This window comes from Eumetopias jubatus, unplaced genomic scaffold (genome assembly GCF_037043125.1).
Source record: "Eumetopias jubatus isolate StellerSeaLion01/CBP00866 unplaced genomic scaffold, mEumJub1_p1.0 scaffold_13, whole genome shotgun sequence".
In the NCBI taxonomy this organism is placed as follows: domain Eukaryota; kingdom Metazoa; phylum Chordata; class Mammalia; order Carnivora; family Otariidae; genus Eumetopias; species Eumetopias jubatus.
In genome coordinates, this window is record NW_028274819.1 from 39158901 (window position 1) to 39181089 (window position 22189).

At 48.0% G+C, this 22189-nt stretch overlaps 1 protein-coding gene across 5 annotated transcripts in view; it reads right to left on the minus strand.

The window, feature by feature from the left end:
• NAV2 (neuron navigator 2) overlaps positions 1-22189 on the minus strand; it is a 383040-nt gene that overhangs the window by 38661 nt on the left and 322190 nt on the right. For 4 of the 5 annotated variants that reach the window (XM_028117715.2, XM_028117716.2, XM_088017420.1 and 1 more), the window contains 8 exons: positions 20730-21197; positions 20028-20093; positions 18561-18605; positions 15958-16118; positions 14134-14322; positions 7753-7805; positions 2985-3008; positions 2800-2874 (listed from right to left, as the gene is read on the minus strand). In XM_028117715.2, the coding sequence (XP_027973516.1) occupies positions 2800-2874; positions 2985-3008; positions 7753-7805; positions 14134-14322; positions 15958-16118; positions 18561-18605; positions 20028-20093; positions 20730-21197 (1081 nt within the window). Of the gene's footprint in view, positions 1-2799; positions 2875-2984; positions 3009-7752; positions 7806-9164; positions 9176-13471; positions 13560-14133; positions 14323-15957; positions 16119-18560; positions 18606-20027; positions 20094-20729; positions 21198-22189 lie in introns of all 5 variants that reach the window. The other variant, XM_028117714.2, reaches the window with a different exon arrangement.

Consider the following 22189-nt stretch of genomic DNA (forward strand, 5'->3'; position numbering starts at 1 on the left):
TTCTTTCTGAATGCACGCTCTCTCCCTATTAAAAACTGAGAAAATGCTGTTGCATTTTGAAATCAAGAGATATGCTTTAATTTAGTTTGCCTAAGAGAATATGGTAGAACCAAAGCCAATCAATTCAAGACTGTTTACATAGTGGATGAAGGGAACAGGGCCAGGGCAAGGATGTTGAAAAGAATTACTGCTAACCCTGCATTTCAAAGGAACGCCAAGGTCAACTTTCAATGACCGAATTTCCATTTATTTCAATTCTTTGATTGCCACCCAGGATTCTATTTGTGGGCACTCATACTTTCTATTTGCTTAAAAACAAAAACCTGACCCCAAGAAGACTGCTATTGAGAAAGTGTTTTTGCAAACTCAAGAAGCAGCCACATTTGCGCTGAAGAACCAGAGGTTCGCATTTTGCTGTCGAGAGAAAGGACTGACTTTGGGTCACGAGCAACTGAAAACACGGGCTGAGAGGCTGTTCAGAGCCTGGTTCAGAGCCACACAGCTGACTTCTTACCAAGTGCCATTCTCACATTCCCAGGAAAACAAACACGAATCGTATAAAAACACCCAGAGAAGGTGGCTTTGAGTAGTTTGTCCTAGAAAAACAAACACAGCTTGGCTTGTGAGGAAGATGGCAGACAATAAAACACGTTAGTGAGGCCAGTGGTGTGTGGTAAGACTAAATATTTACTTTCAAACAATACTGGATTCAGTGGCTTTGGTGAGGAGCAAAACATACTTTTGGAATAATGATAATATAAGGGATCTCACTCAGACTCTTCTGGAACAGAAGGTAGAGTTCCAAATGGCCCAATGTAAGGCCCTTGGGGCAGCACCAGGTCACTGGAGCAATGAACCCCTGTTTTTTTGATAAGTAAACTAATGACTATTTTTTGAGTAAAAGGGTACCAAAGGACAGTGGTAATTCTTAACTAGGGGAGTAGCTCCAAATCACTTGGGATGGGGGTTGCAGTCAAACCTCACATTTGGATTATATCCAGATTGGCTCACTGGGTTTGGGGTTGGTCTTCGATTCGAATGGTACCCAGATGAAGACTATTCATAGAAAAATACCTCTGGGGATTTTTTTTTTTTAAAAGTCAGGCCTAAGCTTCAAAATCCAGATCTCACATCAATTTCTGATGTTCTTCTGATAGCATTACTGCTGGTGGAAGAAGCAAAGAGAATAAAGAAGGATAATGATATCACCCTGATATGGGAGGGTGAGAAAAAATTCAAAGACTCCCAGAAATGTGAGAGAACTCAGGAGAATGAACAATAGTGAGAGAAGTTACGAGTTATTGAGCTTGTAATTAAGTCAAGTACTGCACGGGGCACTTCATGTGCAGACTTTAAAGAGAAATGATTTCCTTTAGTTGACCCAGGCTTCAGCCAGAACGACCTGGGCAAAAACCCCAGGTAAATGATTCATTCGAGTATTGACTCAGCTTCCTGGTCCAGGGAAGACAACCTTTTGAAGTTGCTTTTCATTTTAACAGCATATTATGGGGTCGTGCAGGCTGCTTTTGGAGAGGCTCACACACAAGTGTCTGTGAGCTCCCGGCAGGATGCCTTGCCTCAGGGGCATCTCCTCACCTTCCAAAACCTCAGGCTCTGCCCTCCGAACATCTGCCCTCACCAGCTCACAGCTCTGCAGGGGGGCTACTTTGCAGACCAGAAGTCTCTGCCTCTACTCTGACCCCCTAATCTTATCACCACACCACGGTCAGGAAGCTCCGTGAAGAGCAAACCGAACCGCCTCACTGCTCCGCTTAAAACACACCAGTAGGGCTCCACTAACTTCAGTAGGAAGCCCAAACTCTCCACCTAAGAGCTGAGAGCCTCTGTGATGTGTGGACATGCCCCTAGCTTTTCTTTGATGCCTCTCCTCCTCTCTTCCGTCTCCCCCCTCCCCTTGCCTCTTCCCCATATCCAAGCCATAGATTCTAATTACTCACTGAGCTACTTAAGAGTTTCCAAATGCACTAAGATCTTCACCCTGGGCTTTTGCACAAATACACTTTGCACTCTGGTTAGAATGCTGCCTTCCCATGCATCCTCCCCTACACAGCATCCCTCAGATGCCACCTCCTCCGGGAAGTCTTTCCTGATCTCCCCCCCCCCCCCCGACACACACACACAAGACTGAGTGAGGTGCTCCTCCTTACATATTCCCACAACCTTCTCCCTTTATCTCTGTCTTAAGAGTTATCATGTCATAGCAAAACAGTTTTGTCTCTCTGCGGTACCAGAGAAAGCACACAAGGATGACCGTGATCGTGCTTGCTTTGGTGTTGAAACCATGGTGCCCGGGGCATAGTTGGCACTTAAACAGTTGTTGAATTCAATGCTGGTTGGCAGCACTTCCTGAACACGTAATTGTGTATATTATAATTATAGAACAGTCAGCTATTTCTTTGAAGCCTTAGATTTCTTTCTTTTTTCTCCCCCCACCCCCACCCCCACCCCGCTGAAGATGAAAAGTTTCGGAAAGAGGAAGAAAAGGGAAACAAACATTTCTGAGCCCTTAACATATTCCAGTACCGACCACACGACAACCCGGAGAGCTGAGGCTTACCGTCCACCACTGCACAGAGAAGCCAATGCAGGCTCAGGGGTTAAAGACGCTGCCCGGAGCGCAGAGCCAGGAAGCGCCAGAGTGGGCGCTCACACTCACGAGGCTAAAGGCTCCCACGGGACTGCTCCCACGGTCCACAGGGGCAGGCGGCCTTGACGTCATGTCAGAAGGGAGCAGGGGCTGCCCCCCGCCCGTGGCTAGCACCCAGTATCTGTACTCACGTTTGCGGTCAGCTGCGTGGTCAAAGCTGAAACCTTTTCCTGTGAGGCATCCAGCTCCCGCCGCAGTTTGCGAATCTAAAGGCGGCAAGGGACAGAGTTGCTTAAGGAGCCTGTTCCCAGGCTGAGCGGGGCAAAGTAATGGTTAATAGCGAAGCGGGAAATCCAACCAGCAAACTGTTCCTTACCTCCGACTGGCACTTTTCTTCTGGCTGTAAGGAAATCATAAGGGAAATTAGACCAGTTGAGGAACAAAGAACGGGGCAGTGTAGCCTGTGGGGAACACCAGACTGGGATGCTTACGGCAGTCCTGAAGAGTTACAAGTTTCTTTCCTGGTGTATTTTTCTGGATAAACTGGTTCAGTTGATTTGACCAATCAGAAAGGCCAAATACGAACAGCATATGATTATAAGAACTCAGGAAGAATGAGAACACTCCGACTATTTTGGCTGTGAGGAGCCCCCCTGCTCCCATGTGGAGATGAAAAGGCCAGGAGCTCAGGAGAAGGCGTGACGAGAGGGGCTGAGCCAGGGTCGGGATGTCCAAATATAGCAAATAAAAATACAGGTTTAAGTCCATCCCATACTACACTGGGGACAACTTATACTAAACAATTATCAGTCGCCCATCTGAATTTGTAACGTGACTGGGCGTTCTATAGGAGATGTGGTGATCCTCGCTGGAGGACCGCTCATGGGCTACGCGCCCGTTTCACCCCTCCCTCCCTTCTCTCTGAGGCACTGCCCCAGGAGTAGCCACAGGGCAGGAAGGCCTCCCAAATGAGGGAGGCTGGGAGCCCCCAGCAGCCAGCCTGCTGACTCCCCGGGTTGTGAGGATCTTCCCGCTGCCCCACCTCACGGCCCCCAGTTACCTGGGACTCGGGGAGGTACGGGTGCAGCCTGCGGGGCCCTCTCACTGGGAGAGTCTTCCCTACTGGGCCCTATGTATGCGCGGACACAGCTACCCGCCAGCCAGGGACTAGAAGGCTACCCCTCTCCTCCCCGAGAGGGAACCTGCAACAGCGGGAACCTTTCTTTCCTTCTCTTTGGGTTCTCATAAAAGATGACACCCCCACATTCTGGGGCAATGTTGCAAACGTTCCTACCTTCCGTCCACTCCCCCGCCCTCCATTCGCACTTCCCCAGGGGTGGGGCAGTGACTTGGAAGCCAGGCAGGCAAGTGAAAATCAGTAAAGACTCTTTTTTTGTCCTTGGGTCCTAGATATGTGTCCTAATCCAATGCTACCAGTGACAAATCTGTTACTTTAAAAAATCAGCATCTGACTCTGGGGTCTACTTCTCCATTAGCTCAGAATGCAGAGCGGTATGATTCATTACCCCCCGCAGACCCTACACCCATCAGCTGTGGCAGGTGGAGGGCTGGTTCCTGTCCGATCTCCCCTCGCCCCCTGCTCCCCACCCCACTGCCCTGACTCCTAATCCTGCCCAGGAGGGCCCTCCCTCCAGCTGGCTTCTAACAACAGCAACTGGTTTTTAGGAATACTGGGGCCAAACCATTTAATCCTTCCAAGAGCCCTACAGAGTAGGTCTGTATTCCTTCTGAGGCACAGAGAGGTCAGACCTCGCCTAACGTCACACAGCTGGACGATCTCATCTAAGAAACGGGAGAACACTGGGAGATGTCCTCAGGGCTTACTCTTCCCTCTCTGGGACTATTCATCCATCCCTCTTTGTCCATCTGTGTTCATCTATTCGTGCCTACTACCACCACCTATCAAACATTTATGGATATCCTAACTATGTGTCATGCACTGTGTTAAGAACCCGGGGTACAGCTGCGAGCATGACTGCTAAGTTCCTCACCTCAGGTAGTAAGTGGCATTTACTGAAAGCTTACCACGTGCCAGAGACTGTTCTAAGCCCTTTCCGTTCATTATTCATTTAATCCTCATAACAACCCCCTGAGTAGGTACGAATACTATTCACTTACATTTTGTAAATGAGGAAACTGAGGCACAGCGAGGTTGAATAATTTGCCCATGGTCACAGCTGTTACGAGGCAGAGCTGGGATTGAACCCAAGGTAGTCCGGCTCTACAGTCTATGATCTTAATGAGCACATTTTCCTACTCTTTTACTACAGCTACATTCTCATGTTGAGGCCTTCCTGAAATCAGGCCCCTGACTTCGGAGTCTGACCCAAAGGAGAAAGTTAATGGTGAGAACGTCACGGCGATCCAATGTTTGGGAAGCTAGCGGAGGTCTGTCAGCAGGCTGAACCATCCATATAGGATGAGCCCTGCCTCTAAACACTTGTGTCCACGGGCCTAACCCCCTTTCCCATACCTCTGCCACTGTCTGTCATTCTGCCCGCCTGTGTCTAGGGTTGAGCCCCTGTTCAAGACAGCAGCCTGGAAAATCACGTGTTTTTTTATCTTACCCCCAGTTGCTGCTCTTCTGTACATCTGGGAACTCTAAGTGAGGCCAGGAGCCTCCCTCCATTCGGCAGTTCCCCCAGGAACTCAATTGCCGCCCCCTACCGTCCAGGAAAGCCAGTCCAGATGCCAGATGTGACCCCTTAGATTTTCTCTACTCCAACTACCAACATGTGGCCTTTTCTTTCCTTTGTAATTAAAATTACAGGCGATTTTTAGCCAGAATGAGCATTCTTGAATATCCAAGAATTAGGTATCAGGGAAAAAAACCTTATTATTATCCAATAAGGGCCTTTAAGACACTCAGCCGTTAAACAGGCTCTTAGGTCTGGGTTGGTGGCAGCTTAGGAAACCCCATTAATCTCCTTTTAGACAACAAATAAGAACTTGTTCACCTTTACATTTACAAAGGTGCATGAGTTTCAGAATTCTATCATTGCCAAGAGGCGAATTAGAGGTAAGGGACCGCACGCCCATGCTGGGAGGTAGCAGTGTAGCCAAATACAGTCTGGAACCAGCAGATTACTCTAGCATGAAAACATTCAAATGTTGGACTATTTTTTTCTTATAAATGTCTACAAAAAAAAACCTATATGCTCAGAGAAGGCACAGGTAAAGGAGAACGTTCGACTCGGTGAATGTCAGAGGTTGTAGGCACCCCTGAGAACCTCCCCCCAGCTCCCTGAGAGCAAGGACAAAACTGACAGATACCCGGAATAATGAGGTCCTTTGTACAAAGTCACACAGTGAGAAAAAACAAAGACAAAGCCCTGGGTCTCTGGCTATCTAGTTAAACATGGAATTGGAAGATTATTCCTAGGTCTCTGGTAATGTGTGAATTTCTATCAACTCAGAAAGAATCATTTGAAATTTCCTGTCCACACACCGAGAACAGGAGCTACGGAAAGGCGCCTGACTACAAGGCCTTGCAGTGGTCTGCACGAAGGCAGTGTGGCCAGGAAACGCCAGGGACAGCTTCCTCCATCTGAATTCTCACAGCGGAAGAAGCTCAAGCTCTTTCCCTCCGAGGCTGGCTGATGCAGGCCAGCCCGTTTTTCACTCTTCCAAGAAGAAACCCTCTCTGTGTTGACAGGAAACTCTGGGAACTCCACCAGGAAAACAAGGGGCTTGGGCACAGCGATGTCTGCCCTAGATGCTCTGCACCAACCCTGTGAAGGTAGAGTCTCATAACCCTAGGTGTCCTTGAGCGCCTCTGGCTTCCTCCTTCAGAAGCAGGCTCCTCTCTCCACCTACATCTCACCCTTGGGGCTTAGCCCAGAGCCCAGCACAGACTGCAGGCCAGTAAATCCTGTTCAAGATGTCAATCTGGGTTTGAAAGTACCATCTTGGCATCCATGTCACAGATTTCCCCTCTGGAAGAAAGGACTTAATGTATGGACTAGTTGACAGAAGGTCATCTCTATGCTTTCTCAGTAGACAAAGGCTTCAATAATCTCTAAGAAATGAAAAAGTGAGGGTTCTGTGATGACATTTCAGACAAGATGACTGGCTGAGGAACAAGGTGTTCTGGAGGGGGAGGGGCAAGGTGGGTAGGAGCAGAAGATCATTTCAAGGTCCTTCAAGTCAGACCATGTCAGCAGTCACTGAAGTCTGTTTGCTCGCTATAGGCCTAAGAAAGAACAGTTAGGCCCTGGTCTCTTTCACTTGATTCCGGGATGGCCTTTAGCTTCTAAGGGGCCACAGAGTTTGTCCTGCTACATATATATATCCCAGGAACCTGGCATTACCAAAAAGTTAATTACTAAAACATCTGTCCTCCATGGAATTAAGGGCTAAAGAACTTCCAATTCTCTATTAATAAAATGATTTTCTTCCAACAGGAATTCCCAAAGTTTTGAAGATCAACAGTTATGCATATAGCTATAAAAAGGCAAGCACCCCTGAATAAATCCAGAACCATATTTGATGTATGTGGCTTTTATTCCGTAGACGACTCATTGATGATAGCCAACACGAATGACAGCCAGTATCTGCTCTGTGCTGTGTGTGCCCTATATTCAGTGCTTCACATGCATTTCCTTATTTCATTCAAGCCTATTTTTTGAACATCTACTATGTGCTAGGCTTTGTTGTAGGTGCTAGGAATAAAAACAGAAAAAGTCCTTGTCCTCAAGGCATTTATCTTGTAGTGAAAGGTCATCTTCCTAACACTGAATCCTCACTACAACTCCACAAGGTAGGGGCCGTTATTCTTTCTACTTGACAGATAAAGAAACTGAGGCAGACAGAAGTTGTTCAAGGCCTTTCTTTTGGAAGGCTACCAGCAGGTGGCCAAGGCTTCTCACACATTCTGCCTGGTTACCACCCAAAGCACAATGCCACTTTAACAAAGGAGTCAGTTCCTGATTTACTGGTTGACACATTATAGTCAATAGCTCTTTGTGAATTTTCAAATCTTGTTCCCTAATTAATCGAGCCCCTTACAATGGACATACTTTCTCTAGGAGAAGCAAGTTTATTTTCTATTTTATTCTTGACACACTTGATGAGGGAGCCCCAGTTCTCATGGTCATAGCTACAGAGCACTGACTCATACTCACTGTAGAATAAATTGATGACGTGCTGGAAACCAAGGAGAGCAAGGATCCGTGAACTATTAAAAAAAGAAGAAAAAGGTGAATCGCACAGCTGGCTACCATGGAGACAAAAAGGGAGAGAGAGAGAAGGAGAAACTCAGCACCATGGGGTACGACCCGGTGACTTAATCCCACCCTGACCCACCTCATCCTGGTCTGGTGACAGGTCAGAGTCAAATAAGGAATAATTTGCTACGGGAGTCCCTTTTCTTCCCCTACAACCTCTACGTACTTTTTTCCCCTATGGAAATACTACATGATTACTAAATAAAAATTTTCAAGGACAGAGAAGTGTTAAGAAAACATATTCACTGCCACGGCCCGCATGACTCATAATTCTGTTACCCACAGGCAGCCTGTGACATGTTCCATCCCAGCACATTTTACTCCTTTCTTCTATTCTCCTGCATTCCTCTAGAGCTGTGATTGGATTGCGTATATGTTTTATACCCTGCTGGCATCTGTCATGCGTGCTGCACAAAGATGAGCCCATTACTATGAACAAGGAGACTGGCTGTTGGCCACAGTCAACTTATTCTAGATCACAGAACACTTGTCTAGAAAACATCATCTACTGAAACAGAGGTTCTTCTTTTGATTTCTACCATGTGCACAAAATGACAAGCAAGTGGTGTCTTCTTTTCTGTTTCTGACTGGTTCTTTTAACTTAGAACCATCTTCAGACCCTCTTTGCACCCCTTCCGGCCCCCGGCCAGTGGAGATATTTTATTATTTTTCTGTAATTTTAAATCATGGTCTTTCCTAGGACTAAGTATTCTGACTTCTCTTTCTGGAAACCAGATTCTTTAATGACATTTTCTTACTAATATCTTGATAACTTTCTGAAAGACAAAAATATGCCTGTGGAGACATCAGAGACGCTTAAGTGGGCACAGCTTTCCTGACCACAAGCCGAACACTCTACCTCCCCTGTGGTCTTGAGAGTGGGAGGCTTGGGAATAACTTTCCACGTGCACTAAATGGCTTACACTTACCACCCAAGAAGTGAACTCAACTTGAATCAGCTTTGGGCAGAAGCTACCTGCCCACAAGATATCTGACGAACAGCTCAGCCCACCACCCAGGTGCCTTCACACTGTCTTCCCATAAACCTCCTGACCTGCTCTTCCTTTATGTGCTCCTAGCCCATTCTGACTCCTAGCCCATTCTGACTCCCGCGCTGCTCTCTCTTGTGTGCCCTGCCTAGCACCTGGCCTCCTCAGAGTCTCTGCCTGTACAGTTCCCTTTGTTTAGGATGCTTCTCGTTTCTGCCTGTCCAAATCACTGGGAACAGTCAAACAACGCCTCTCCATGGAGCCTTTCCTCGGTTCCCTTCCCGCCTGCACTGGATGCACTTCCTCCCTCTCTGAACCCACCCAGTTCTTGACTTGCCTGTCTGGCCCTCTTCTCTCCTGGAAGGTGCCTGCTCTTCTGAGGCTATCGCTACACCATCAGTCACATCCACCTTCCTTAGCAATGCCAGGGTTCTAGATCTTTTCTTTTCCTCCATTCTTCTGCCATCCATGACCTCTCTGGCCCACGCCCCGTAAGAAATCAGTTTATGGCGTTAATGGCCAATAATGGCTTTCCGTGTTAATATGTAGACACATTAGCAGACGCCTCTCATGCCCCAACCGAGTGGCCTAATGTTCTAAAGGGGTAGGTTATTTTAGCCCCATGACACAGGCAGTAGGGGCAGATTATGCTGGAAGCCAACTGGGGGAAGAGATGTGGCTAACATGCAGCCACCCTCCAGCTACGCCTTTCCATCACATCACCTGCTCAGCCAGCACAGGGCTGCCACATGGAACTAGGCTGCTGGAAAATGGAAGTTTGTCTCTTCTATCTCTCCAGCTCATACGCACAAACTTACGGACATTGCCCTCAGCAATATCCTGGTGCAGACCCGGGGACGCAGGCGAAGAGCTCATTTGGCAGGCCTCAGTGGAGGTAACTCTTTTTCTCTGTAATTAACTCCTCTCACTTGGTAAATAGCAATAGCAAGGCTGTGGTCCAAAGAAAGATTCCCTGATTTCCAGGGTCAACTCCAAACTGAATGAGGCTTGCCTGAACCATTGCAGTGGGCCTTGCTCCAAGTGAGCTGGACCAATTCAGAACCCGGGTTTGCTTCTGGACAGCAAAAGGCACACAAGACTTACAAAGCCAGAACGGCAAAACCACACCATGCTTTTTCCGCCCTGTACCTACACCTCCAAAATTGTGAAGCTATGAGGAACCACAGAGACTTGTCTAGGCCATCTCTGCACCTGAGGAATCTGAAATCCAGAGAGGTTAAATGGTCTGCTTAAGGTCACACAACGTTCAGGAACAGGATCTGCTGACCGGAAGTATGGAGACTGTTTTGCCCTTGAGAGACCTGATTTAGGGGTTTCTGGGGTTGTTTTATTTTGGTGGTGGTGGTGTTTGGTGAAGCCTTTTGGTATGTTTTAAAATGGTTTCCCCAGCCCCTCATCCAATCTACACAGACACAAAGCTGGAACCAAATGAGCAAAAAATTGCATGTTTGAGAAAAACATGTTTTCACCCCTAAGGTACAGGCGATTATACATACATGCTCTAGACAGAATGAAACAACTGGGCATCTTCTAGCCAATAAAGCAATCAAAGGCCTCTGATGCCACACTTGGCATCTCACATGTATCTTCAGCTTCATACCAATCAAAGCACTTTCTCATGTATACTACTGTTAGAAGTGATCCTCATCACTTCAGATAACTTATAGGTAATATTCCCAGACAGGGCAGGAGTTTGTACCACTAATACACAAGAGAGTAAATTAAGATCAGAGAGGCTAAGTGAAGCGGCCAGGCACACACAGCTGGTTAGGAGCAGAGAATGTGCTTCTGGGCACTGTATCCTAGGTCTTCTCCACTGCTGGTACTATCAGAGGTACTAGCAGTAAAGAACCTCCCTCTGAACCAGCAAAGGAAGCAGAACTGAAAACAGAGAACACACCAATGAAGGATCTGAGTCCGCCTCACAGAGGTAAGTAAGCCCAGCTGTGACCAACAAGGCAGAACCAAATGTCAAGGGAGGACTGAACAAGAAGACAGAGGGCTGACAGTCGAGAGTTTAGGACCGAGTCCTGGCTGCACGAAGTCCCCAAGGCACTTCTTCGGTCTCAGTTTTGCCATAAACAAAACAGGGATGTAAGGGCCCTTGGGGAGAAGGAGAAAACAAAACATGACAGTTGTAACAATGGCTACCATTGACTGAATACTTACCATAAACCTCTTTCAAAGTCATTTTGCATTAGATGCTTTCCGGGGATTTATCTCACCTAATCTTCACTTCAATCCTCTGACGCAGGCACAATTATTTTCTACCTTGTAGTGAACAGGAAATAGGCTGAGCAGGGTCAGGTCCCTTTCCCCAAGTCTCTTTTCTAGCAGTAGACATGCCAGGATTTCAATCACAAGTATAACTCAGGGGCTAGAAACCCAAGTGAGTTGCAGATTTATTTATTAATAAGCCGCTCTGTTCCTATAGATTCCATATGAACTGCTTAAGATTGCACTAGCAATTAGGGATGATTGGTAAAGTCCCTGGGCAAAGACATCCATTTTCAAAATGCCTCAAGCATCTCCCTAAATGCATGCTATTAAAGTTGACTCTAAGATTGCATAATGTATCTGATGGAAATTAATTTACCTGAAATAACTTTGAAAGGTTGCATCTGGGCCATGCCTGTACCTAATCTACATATTTATGACTCCCACTTCCTTCAAAATGGAAAGTGCTAATTAAATCCCACAAAAACCTCACCCAAGCACTTGTGCTAATTCTTCTTAAATTTCTATCCTGCTTTCTGGCATATGACATACCTAACTGACTCCTATAAGGAGGTTCTGTTTCGTCCAGACATGAGATGTGAAATTTTCCCCATTTCCATAACCCTGGGATTTAGAAATTCAAAAGGCAGGGGGAAGCCTTCACCCAATGGAATTAAAAACACCTAACTGCACGAGCTCTATTTCGCTTTTGTAATGTAATAAGTCCTGGAAGGAATAAAAGCAATTTGATGCAACCTTCCCAAAAGATGAAAATGTTATGTGTTCACAGTATATCGACAGCAGTCCCTACCCTCTACCCCCCAAATTTGATTTTTACCTCTGCCCTTTAGTTCCACGTCACCATGAATCATTAGGGTTTATAAAAGTCTAGACACTGCTTGTGGGCAAGCATTTTTAATCAATGTCACTTTGACATCCCAGATATTCCACGGTGGTGCTGCCTGACAGCTTGATTCCAGATGGAATAAATAAAAGCTCTCTGATGATGATACTGTAATGGTCCCGGATCTTTATGAGGCGAAGTGTGCTTGTTTGGACAAGTTTCAGTCCTGAACATGGTTCACTCAGGTACACACGACAGAGAAGATGAATATGGCCCAGGACGCACTCCATATGTGCGTCGTCACCAGGCGGGCTGGGGAACGCTCTGTGGCCATGCTTGGCTAGCTCACGGGATAGAAAAAAGTTCAAGACCAACTGCCTACTCCTTCACCTTCGGGTCAACGTATCCACCACTATGACTGCCCGGGGTGGTTACAACACGCATTTCTAGCTCTTAAATCCAGCAGAACACTCTTGGCAACTCTGGCTCCACCTGTCCTTAATCCTCTGTCCCAGCAGGTTCCATATATGGATTTGCAGACTGTAGCTCACGGTAGCTCACTGGGTGAAAGTGACACATAAAGCAGGGTGAAGGGAGTGATGTCGCTAGGAAGATGGACCAGGGGGCAAGTGCCCTGTAACTAAACCCTTTACCCTTTTTATAAGCAAGTACACTGGGCAAGAGCAGAAACCTTTATTCTGTTTCTTTCCCTCTCAGCTTGTGTAGGGATTTCTTAAACAAGACAAGTTTGGGGGCACCTGGGTGGCTCAGTCAGTTAAGCGCCTGCCTTCGGCTCAGGTTGTGATCCTCGAGTCCGGGAATCGAGCCCCACATCTGAGCCTGGCATCGGGCTCCTTGCTCAGCAGGGATCCTGCTTCTCCCTTCTTGGCCTGCCGTTTCCCCTGCTTGTGCTCACTTTCTCTCTCGCTCTCTCTCAAATAAATAAATAAAATCTTTAAAAAAAATAAAACAAAACAAGACAAATTTGTTCTCTCCTCCGAGGAGGCAGCTGGGCTTCTATTTCCCCACTCTCACAGGCGCTGGGAGCAGAGGGAAGCACCCAGGACTCCCTCCCACATTCTCCCCCATTTTTGTCTGTCACTGGCAAAAAGGCACAACTAGGGCTATGGCCGTAGCCCGGGCTCCAGTTGCTCTGAGAGTCCCCATCCCCTGGCTGGGGAGCCCCAGCTGCCAGGACATCACTGCTGACGCGGAGTCTACAGGCTAGGACATGTAATGACATTACCGGGTGAACATTTATATCTATGGCTGAATTCTCATAATTCCATGAGCTGGGTACTATTACCATTCTCATTTTGTCAGTAAAGAAACCAGAGGCACAGGGAGGTGAAGTAACTCGTCTAAGATCATATACCGAAGACGCGGGAAACTGGAATTCAAACCCTGGTAGTGTTACTCCATATGCTTAACCACTAGTCAGTGAGTACTGACTCCAGTGTCCTAGCATTCCCAACTTCGGGAAGAAGCTTCGGGGGTGGGGCTGTCCCTCCACAGCGTTTTCACCGCTTGCTTCCCTAGCTCCCACCCTGAGTGAAGGAACAAAGGGAAAGAGACATGAGCCGAATTAGGAACAGGACTGGCAACGATGCCCACAGCTACTTTCTCCCAACGTTCTGATTAAAATGAGCAAAACAGAAAAATCCAACCCCAAATATTCACAATTAGTGAGCAAAGAAGGAAAAGGGCATACCTGAAGGAAAAGGGCATAACTGAATAAACTTAAAAAAACTGGTGCTTGAGAAATAGAAAATTCTGGAGTGGAGAGGCCGGCTGCCCACAGGCCCCCAGAGCTACACGGGTAGGTTAGCACAGAGAAATGAACTAACTTTCCAGAAACTCAGTCTGCCAAGATGGTGAGCCAGCAGCTGAACCTCAAGATGGAGGCACATGCCAAGAAGCTGTGGCCCAAGCCCAAGAGGGAGAAGCCTCGAGTGGAACTCGGTCAGCTCCAAGTTCACTCATGTTTCTTCAGCAGCCTCTTCCCCCTACAAGGTGAATGAAGAGCCAGACCCTGCTATTCAGCGTTCCCCAGCCCCAACCCCCAGAGTGAGTGATGGAGGTGGAAACACTTACAGGTGGGCTCTTGCATCATGAACTCGGTATGGAGGGCCATTAACCACTGTTACCACCTCTCACTTGGTAAATCGCAATAGCAAGGCTATTGAGACGGTAACCCTCCTTGCTTACCTTCTTCAAATCCATCCCGGAAGGAGCCCGAGCGGCTCATGGTTCGGCTCTTCTCATCCAGGGACATGGAGCTATTCCGGAATCGGCTATCGGTGTATGGGTCATACTGCCCATCGGCATTGGAGAGGCTGTGGGTCCTCAGCATGGTTGGGTTGGACAAGCTCATCTGGGTAACAGTGGTGGGACTCGCTGGAAAAAGAGAAAGGGAACTGAAAGGTTGGAAATTCACGTCTCTGTTCAAATCCTGGATGGGGACGACAATGGGACTGATTAGTATTGGCCATATCTGTCCCTGCCAACTTCCCTCCCTTGTCTGTTTTCTAGAAGGTTGTCACACCAGCATTTGAATAACACACTGAGAGCTAAAAATAAGGGAGGAAAGGTGGGTCATTTCCAAAGCAAGGCTCTGGGCCTCAGCTTTCCAACTTGGCACGTTCCGACAAGCCAGTGTCACCTTCCAGGCATGAGCTAATTACTCCCTGGGCTCATCTGGAACAACTCCCTTTAAAGCCAAAGCCCAAAATAGTCCAACTGGGCTTTTGATCAGATGGGAAGCATTTGTGCATGACAAGAAACTCTTGCCTCAAAGAGTTATGGCTGGGAAAGAACAATATGAACACAGGTCTCACTGCCTCCAGTGGGGCATGCTCGTAATGGCACCTAAAGAGCTTCAGGGCAAAGGGGCACAACCACCTTGGCCCAAACAGGCTTTTTCATTAAAACCCTGTCCATTTCGGGGCGCCTGGGTGGCTCAGTCGTTAAGCGTTTGCCTTCGGCGCAGGTCATGATTCCAGGGTCCTGGGATCGAGCCCCACATCGGTCTCCCGGCTCAGCAGGAAGCCTGCTTCTCCCTCTCCCTCTCCCCCTGCTTGTGTTCCCTCTTTGGCTGTCTCTCTGTCAAATAAATAAATAAAATCTTAAAAAACAAAACAAAACAAAAAAAACCCCTGTCCACTCCAATAATATACAGTATTTCCAAAGTATCTACTTAATTAAAAAGGAAAAGTTAAGCCTTACTTGATTACAAGCCACACACCTGTCCTTAAAGACTCCGTGTGTATTATTCACAATATTCAGAAAAGGCTGCCTTTCTAAAGAGCAAGATGAGAGTGGGCAAGACTTTCCCCCACCCTCCATCAGCCTTTGAAGGCTCAAGCTCCCATCCTTTCTGGTTAATTCTAGCCAGGACGGATCTTCCCTTTTTCTAACTATATATAATACTTGCTACCTGATCATAGTTGGTTTTTACCTGGTTTCATATAAAGCTTTGGATTGTTCCCTTCTACCCTGTTTATGAGTCTGTGTGGGTGTGTTTGTCTCTCTGAAAAAGAATCCATTAACAAGTCAGCAGGGGCTGTCTTACAAATTCTTTTCCTTTCCCCACTGTGCCAGTCAAAGCATTATGTCAGTAGTAGGCATCTCCAAGAATACTTGTTCACTCAAAACCGGATCTTTATTTTCCACCTTAGTAGAGCAATGCAGAGGACCAAACTCGGGATATGCTGCCACTTCTTCAGATATAAACCTATGTCTTCAGAGGTCTTAGAAACAATACATTCTTCTCAAAAATGGAATGGTTTGCTCTTTGCTATGAGCCTACCTACATCTACCACATGAATAAATTACTGATTAGAGTAACAAAACCTTTTCTCTTTGTCGTTCTTTTGCTCTCAACTGCCTATAATCATACTATATTGCTGAGGGCTGATCAATATGGAGAGTGATATGACCGCATGGCAATGACCACACGCCTCCTTCAAAATACAAGATTAACTTCTGCCCCACGGAGCTGATCCCCACAGCTAATGATCAGTGGCTACTCACCAAGCTGGGAAAAGTTGAATCTTGTTCCGGAGGGAGACGTTACACTGGAGCCAGAGGAAAAAGGGGAATTGGCAGCGGGGTCCTGCAGGCCTCCTGCAGAGTGGGACCGTAACCATTCTTTTGCGTCTTCTTGGGTGCGAAGCTGGGAGGTGGGAGTATACCTGGATAGACAGAAATTACGCTGGGATTAACTATGAACGACGCTTATGAAAATGAACTCCGGGGAGCTGATGATAAATAGACAAAAAAGAAAATGCAGATCCAAAGATTATTATTAAAAAAAAAAAAAAATCACATCACTACACATCCTGAAACTTATGAAGTTTCTCCAAACCTTTTTTGCTACTTGGCTGCCTTTGGGGAAAACTGCAATTCTTTTCAGTGTGAAGGGAATACATAAAGGGAGCAAGATCGGTAAATGCTCAAAGGAGCCGTCCCTGGGCGTATCTGTAACATGTTGATTCATGATAGTGTCATTTCAAAGCCCCCACCTTGACAGGACTGAAGCAACAAAAGGAGCTGCTGTCAGAGCTTCGAGGAAGTTTTAATTAGATAGCTCGTGGCATCTGCATTCTCGAGAGCACGTTAAGTGGCCGCAAGTCCCAGTGTTTCAGAAACCAGACATGCTGGAAGGCGTGAGGACACCGATGCTTAGGTTCGCTGCAGTATAGCATCAGTACGTCTCCGTAACAGGAACCCCAAATCACTGGGTGCCACAGAAGTCATGGGGTCCACCTCCTCATTTATTAGGTCACGTTATCTGGTAATGGTGTATTCAATGTCTCCAATGTGCTGGGTGCCTTCAGAAACATCTCGCCAACACCTCCCACCCACCCTGCAATGCAGATGCTATTTTTCCCGTTTTACATTCAATGGGGGGGGGGGGGCTGCCTCAAATCACATGCTGAGATTTCAATCCATTTTGTGTCTGATTCCAAAATCCATGCTCTTCTCATCATGCCTGCAGGCAGCATCTCAAATTTCTGAAGTGCCCAGCGGCCAGAGTACCTTTGGACTTATACACAGATTACCGTGGGGCAACTACTGATTATGGAACCAGAGGGATTCTTTTGACTCAAGAAAAGGAGTTGCTGGTGTCTTGGCATTGCACATGAATGTGTAGGGAGGGAGGGAGCTAGAAGGGAGAGACAGAGTGAGAGGGGGCAAAAAAAGGTTTCTCCCTTAATGTTTCTGCTATTGGTGATGGACAATTTTCTAGGTCACATCAATTGCACGAAGAGAGCCTAGCACATATCTCTATTCTGAAATTTAAAAAAATAATTTTAAAAAGCCAGAGCTACATCATTTTGATAGACTAGAACTACTGAAAAAAATATGTATCTATAACTTAAAAATGTTCCTATTTAGAGGGGCTAGCTTCCTAAAAAGTTACTATTTAGAGGCAACAGTGGGGCATCCATGTCAAACTCATCTTGAGAGTGGCCATGATCTAAGTATTAGCTTGGGTGCTGACAAGAAGCCCTCACAGGCACAAAGAAAACTTAAGCACAAAAGGCCTTGCCACCTCCCCCGCTCCATGGCCGCAGTGCTGAACTTCCTCCCGTAGGACGTCTGATGGAGGATTTTCAATACTTTTATTCTTAGATTCTCAGAATTGGCTTTCCTCAAGTTCCTACTGAAAGGCAGCATTGATACCTACCTCCCATTACTGCTCAAAATGCTCTCAGCCTTAAGAGCTGCAGGTTATTAGCTACAGACATACATGACAGCAATGAAACATTTCATTCCAAGTTCCTTTTTTTTTTTTTTTTTGCAAAAGCACTTAATGCTTAGTGCAGGGTGAAGCAAATGCTACGAAGAACGAGGTGTTTAAAGAGCAGGAGAAATGACAGCCGCAACCATCATACAGTAGGACCATGGGGCAGGCGTTAGAACTGGAGTCCCTCTGGTTGGCAAAGTGAAGGAGATGGCGCGAGCAACGGTGACTTACAGCATCTTGCTTAACCAGGACTTGCACCAAAAATGAGCCATGACTTACGATGAATGGAAGGACATTCCTTCCTGGTAGTCTTTTCTTTACACCAAAGCCAATCACACCCGTGTCTTATCAGGGACCGAAAACTGACACGATTTTCGACGAAAATATTTAGGAAGGGCAAAGCATCTGCCTTTAGTAATTTTCTGTGGCCCGAAAAGTTAAATATTTTCCAATTTGGGGGGAGATATTTCTCTCCTTTGTCCGTGTCCTGGCTAACCAATGTGCTATGAGTCACGTCCTTTCTCTTGGGAAGACAGCCGTGAGCAGAATGGTCAGGGTGAAGAGCTCGTCGACTGAACCCGCCGGTCCCACGAGTAGCAGTCACTGCTCTCTGGGCTTGCCCAGGGATGTTCTTCATGAGATGGTTTGCGCCACAGTAAGCCTGAAAAAGCACAGCCCCTGCCCAAGCAAAAAAGCCAACAGATGGAGTGATGAGAATGAGAGGGGCCCGGGGGAAGCCCCCGTTTCAGAGGGTCCTGCTGTGGTGGCCAAAAGCGGGGACCCCAGCCCAGCCCAGCCCGAACCCCCACCAGCCATGAGAGTCACGCAGCCAAGCCCCAAAGCCACACCAGATGGCACGGACGGAAGGAGGAAACGCAGATACCTGAGTCCTTTTTTAGGCAAAGTGTTCCTATCAAGGTGCGGGTCACTGTAGGAAAGTTAAAACAAAAATGAGAACTTCAGAGAAGCACAGGGAAAGCAGGCAAGGGAAGGAGGGAAAGGCTAGGGAGGGGCCGGAGATCTGCAGCAAGAGACTCACGGCACCAGGGAGTGCTCCCTTATATCCAGCTGCGCATGCAACACATCCACATCCACGGAAAACAAGAGAAACCTGATCCTGGGCCTGGCTGACACCAGAGCATACCTTACTCCACCTTACTCCCGAGGCACCAGGAGGCCTGAGCCATCCACTGGGCCCCAACTCTTCCTCCTTTGCCACAGGTGCCAAGCAAAACTCAGGGGCTGCCCCAGGTCAAAGCAGAGCCCACACCTTCTGCTGCCCAGTCCACCCAGCCTTGTACTAGCACCACTGCTTCTCGGAGAGAGAGGTGCCAGGTTCCCTGCACCCCTACCTCTGGCCCACCCCCAAATGCCATTGACGAGGACTTCCCGTGAGAGAAGGGACTTGCTGGAGGGTGTCAAGAGGCCAGCAGTCTGCATATTTGGAATTCATCTGTAACAACGTGAATTCCAGGTCCTTCTTAGTTTGCTGTAGCTCGGAGCTGAGCCCTGGGCCCGAGTCGGGGCATGTTACAACTTGCTGGCTGATAAAGTCAAGGCATTTGGATTTCCAAAGAATAAGGGTTTAAAGGCTTGGTCTGTGAGTCTGACAAAAACAAAGTTTTTGCTGTTGACGGGGTGAAGAGGATTTTCATTAATTTTTTTTTTCTAGCTGAAACAACATCTGGTTATTATGTTTGGCCAAGCTGTGGCTCCCCCACAAACTGGAGGTCAGTGTCCACCTCTGAGGCCCACCCACAGGGCAGCCAGGGGCAAGCAAGCCTCTCAGTCTGTAGAGCCTCAACCCTCTACATCCTCTTTTTCATTATCATTACAGGAAACAGGCACACAGAACACAACAGCCTGCAAGACGCAACAGCCAAACTGCAGGAAAGGACTTTGGAAGGGAAGAGAACCAGCTGCGTGGGGAGTAGGGGTGGGGGAGACAAAGGTGAGGGCTGCGCCGCACAGTGGGTGGTAGATCATTTCTGGGCTGGGAGGGAGAGGGGAGAGAGACGGGAGAAAGGGTGGGAAGCTGGGGAGCTGGGAAGCAGGAACATGCCACAGGAAGGCAGAGATGCAAGTGAGGGCGTCTGCCGCCCCAGTTCAAGCGGCTGTGCTTCCTTCCCAAGCTGGGGAGGGAGGGGCCGGCCCGACTCTACCACTTCCAGGGCTGGTGTGGACAGTGGAGCAGACCCTCATTGGCATGTCTGGGGTCACAGGGTACATCAGAGCCACGAACACAAGCGGAAGCCTCAGGCCAACAGCCTCACACAAGACGTCTGGCTTGACACAGATGGGCAGAGGAACCCGGAGGCTCGGTGGGGTCCCCAGCCTACAATGTCATTACCTGTCCTGTTTCCTGGGCAGAGTACTTCTGCAGAACTTAGGGCTAGCAGCAGGGGAAGAGAGAGGGCTAGAAGTCCAGGCAGGTAGAAAATAAGAGAAGGAACATTAGATGGGAAGGAAGGGGGGGGGTCGTTACACACACAGTGATCAGAACATTTCTCTCAGTCCCAGGGCAGATCCCCGCGTTCTCGCCTACGTGGATAAACACGACACACCGCACGCCGCCGTGAAATCCAGGGCTCTGAGGCGGCTTTGAGTTTCTCCATCCCTCTGGCTGGCAGCCCTTCGGTAGGGGGGTGTCTGCCATGATGCCCACCAAGTCCACCCCGCTGCCTAAAACGCTTCCTGCCACCCACTCTGCCTGCACAAGGACAAGAGGAGGGGAAACAAGCAGCTGATGAGCGAACAAGATAAAATGGAAGGACCTCCAAGGAGGTATGCCATTTCAAATGGGAGCATTAAACCTGCCCCCCAGAGACTGCCCGCAGCTCCAAGCACTGAGAATAACCACGATGGAAAAGGTAACAGGAAGGAGAGCCGAGCTGAATTCCATCCCAACCTGGCTTCCCCACGGAAAGACAGCAGTGGTTGGAAAGAGCGCCATCTCCCAGGCAAAGGAGAACTGACATCTGGGATTCCTAACATAAACCCTCTGACTTGTGGAAGGGTGTCTCTCGGAGAGATGCGAGCGCATGGCACCAACCTTTCTGACAGCGTGGTCTTCACACTGTTGGTTCTGACGAAGGGAGTCAGGGAGTCATCTTTAGAGGAGGTGATGAGGCCCGTGGAGGAATTGTGACTCAGCCCCCCGCCGCTGCTGAGGGAGATGTCAATGGACTCGCAGCTGGTGTGGAGGCTGCTGACGGACTGGAAGCCCAGGCCGTCCTTGCTGACCGCGGACGAGCTGCTGGGGTTGGTGCCCCAGGTGAGGCTGTTGGAAGGGCCCGAGTGGGCTGAGCTGGGGCTGGAGGCTAGAGGAGACTGGTTGATATCCAGATTCTTACTGTAGAGAGGACTGCTGCTCCCACTGCTCAGGACGCCGCTGCCTGAGGGGGACTCTAAGTTACCTTGCTGGGTCGGGGTGGCATGAGGATTGGAGATCACCACTGAGTTTTTCATGGTTTCTGCTGTGGCAATGGGCACTTGCTTGGTAGGCTTCCCACCAAAGAGTCTGTGAAGAGACAAAGGGTTGTGCAGGTTGGACAGCCAGCGACGAGGGGCGCCGAGCTGTTAAAAGTATGAAATGGCTAATGGTGCTCCACTGGCAAAGGCCACCACGCAGTGGGCCCGGATACCAGTGTATCACAAGGCTCCAGCTTCAAGTTCTAGGCTGTAGCCGAGACCCCAAGGGCAACGCGAAATAATTTTCTATAAGCCTAGCCATGGTGGTCCCAGATCTTGCTTCCCTTTATTTCCATAAATCGGGTAACTAGAAAACTGCCCTGGCCCGGGAAACATCTAGAGGATAAAGAGCTGTCTTAGCCGTCTTTGTATCCGAGACCCCGGACACAATGCAGGTACTCAGTTTATGACTGTTCAATTCCAAAGGTTTTGGTTGCTTTGGTCTCTAAGGATGACATGAACAATCAAGAACATGAGTCTAGATCTGGATGGGGCCTGGGAGAAGTATCTTCACAGATTTCTCCTCAAGTGAACGCCCACATGAAAGATGGGAGGCTAGTCCTACCTAAGGATCTACAGAGAAATCTTGCTGGAGTCATGAGATGTAAGATCAGACACACTGGGTCTTGGGGACAGAAATGTCATTCCATGTCATCCCACCTGCTGATGACCAAAAATGTGCCATCTGAAACACAGAGAATGGCATGTGTGTCTCTCTTCCTTTGGCAACAGGACTCTCTATGAAGAATGGCAGAACTGTCTTAAAGTCCAAGGACTGGTACACGTTCTAGGAATGCAAGTAATTCCATCCACGAAACCCTCGTGGAATGTGCATCTCTGTAGTGACAAAACTACTACATATCATGAGAGGCAGGTTGCCTTGCACCCAGCTACTCCATGGCATGAGTCTGATCTTTGTTCTCTTCTGGGAATCCTTAAAAATCCCAATAATTGTAAGAACAAACATACATACACATAATCAATCCTCACTACAGTATCTGGTGACAGATTAGAAAACTCTTTTTTGCCTGATGACGACCA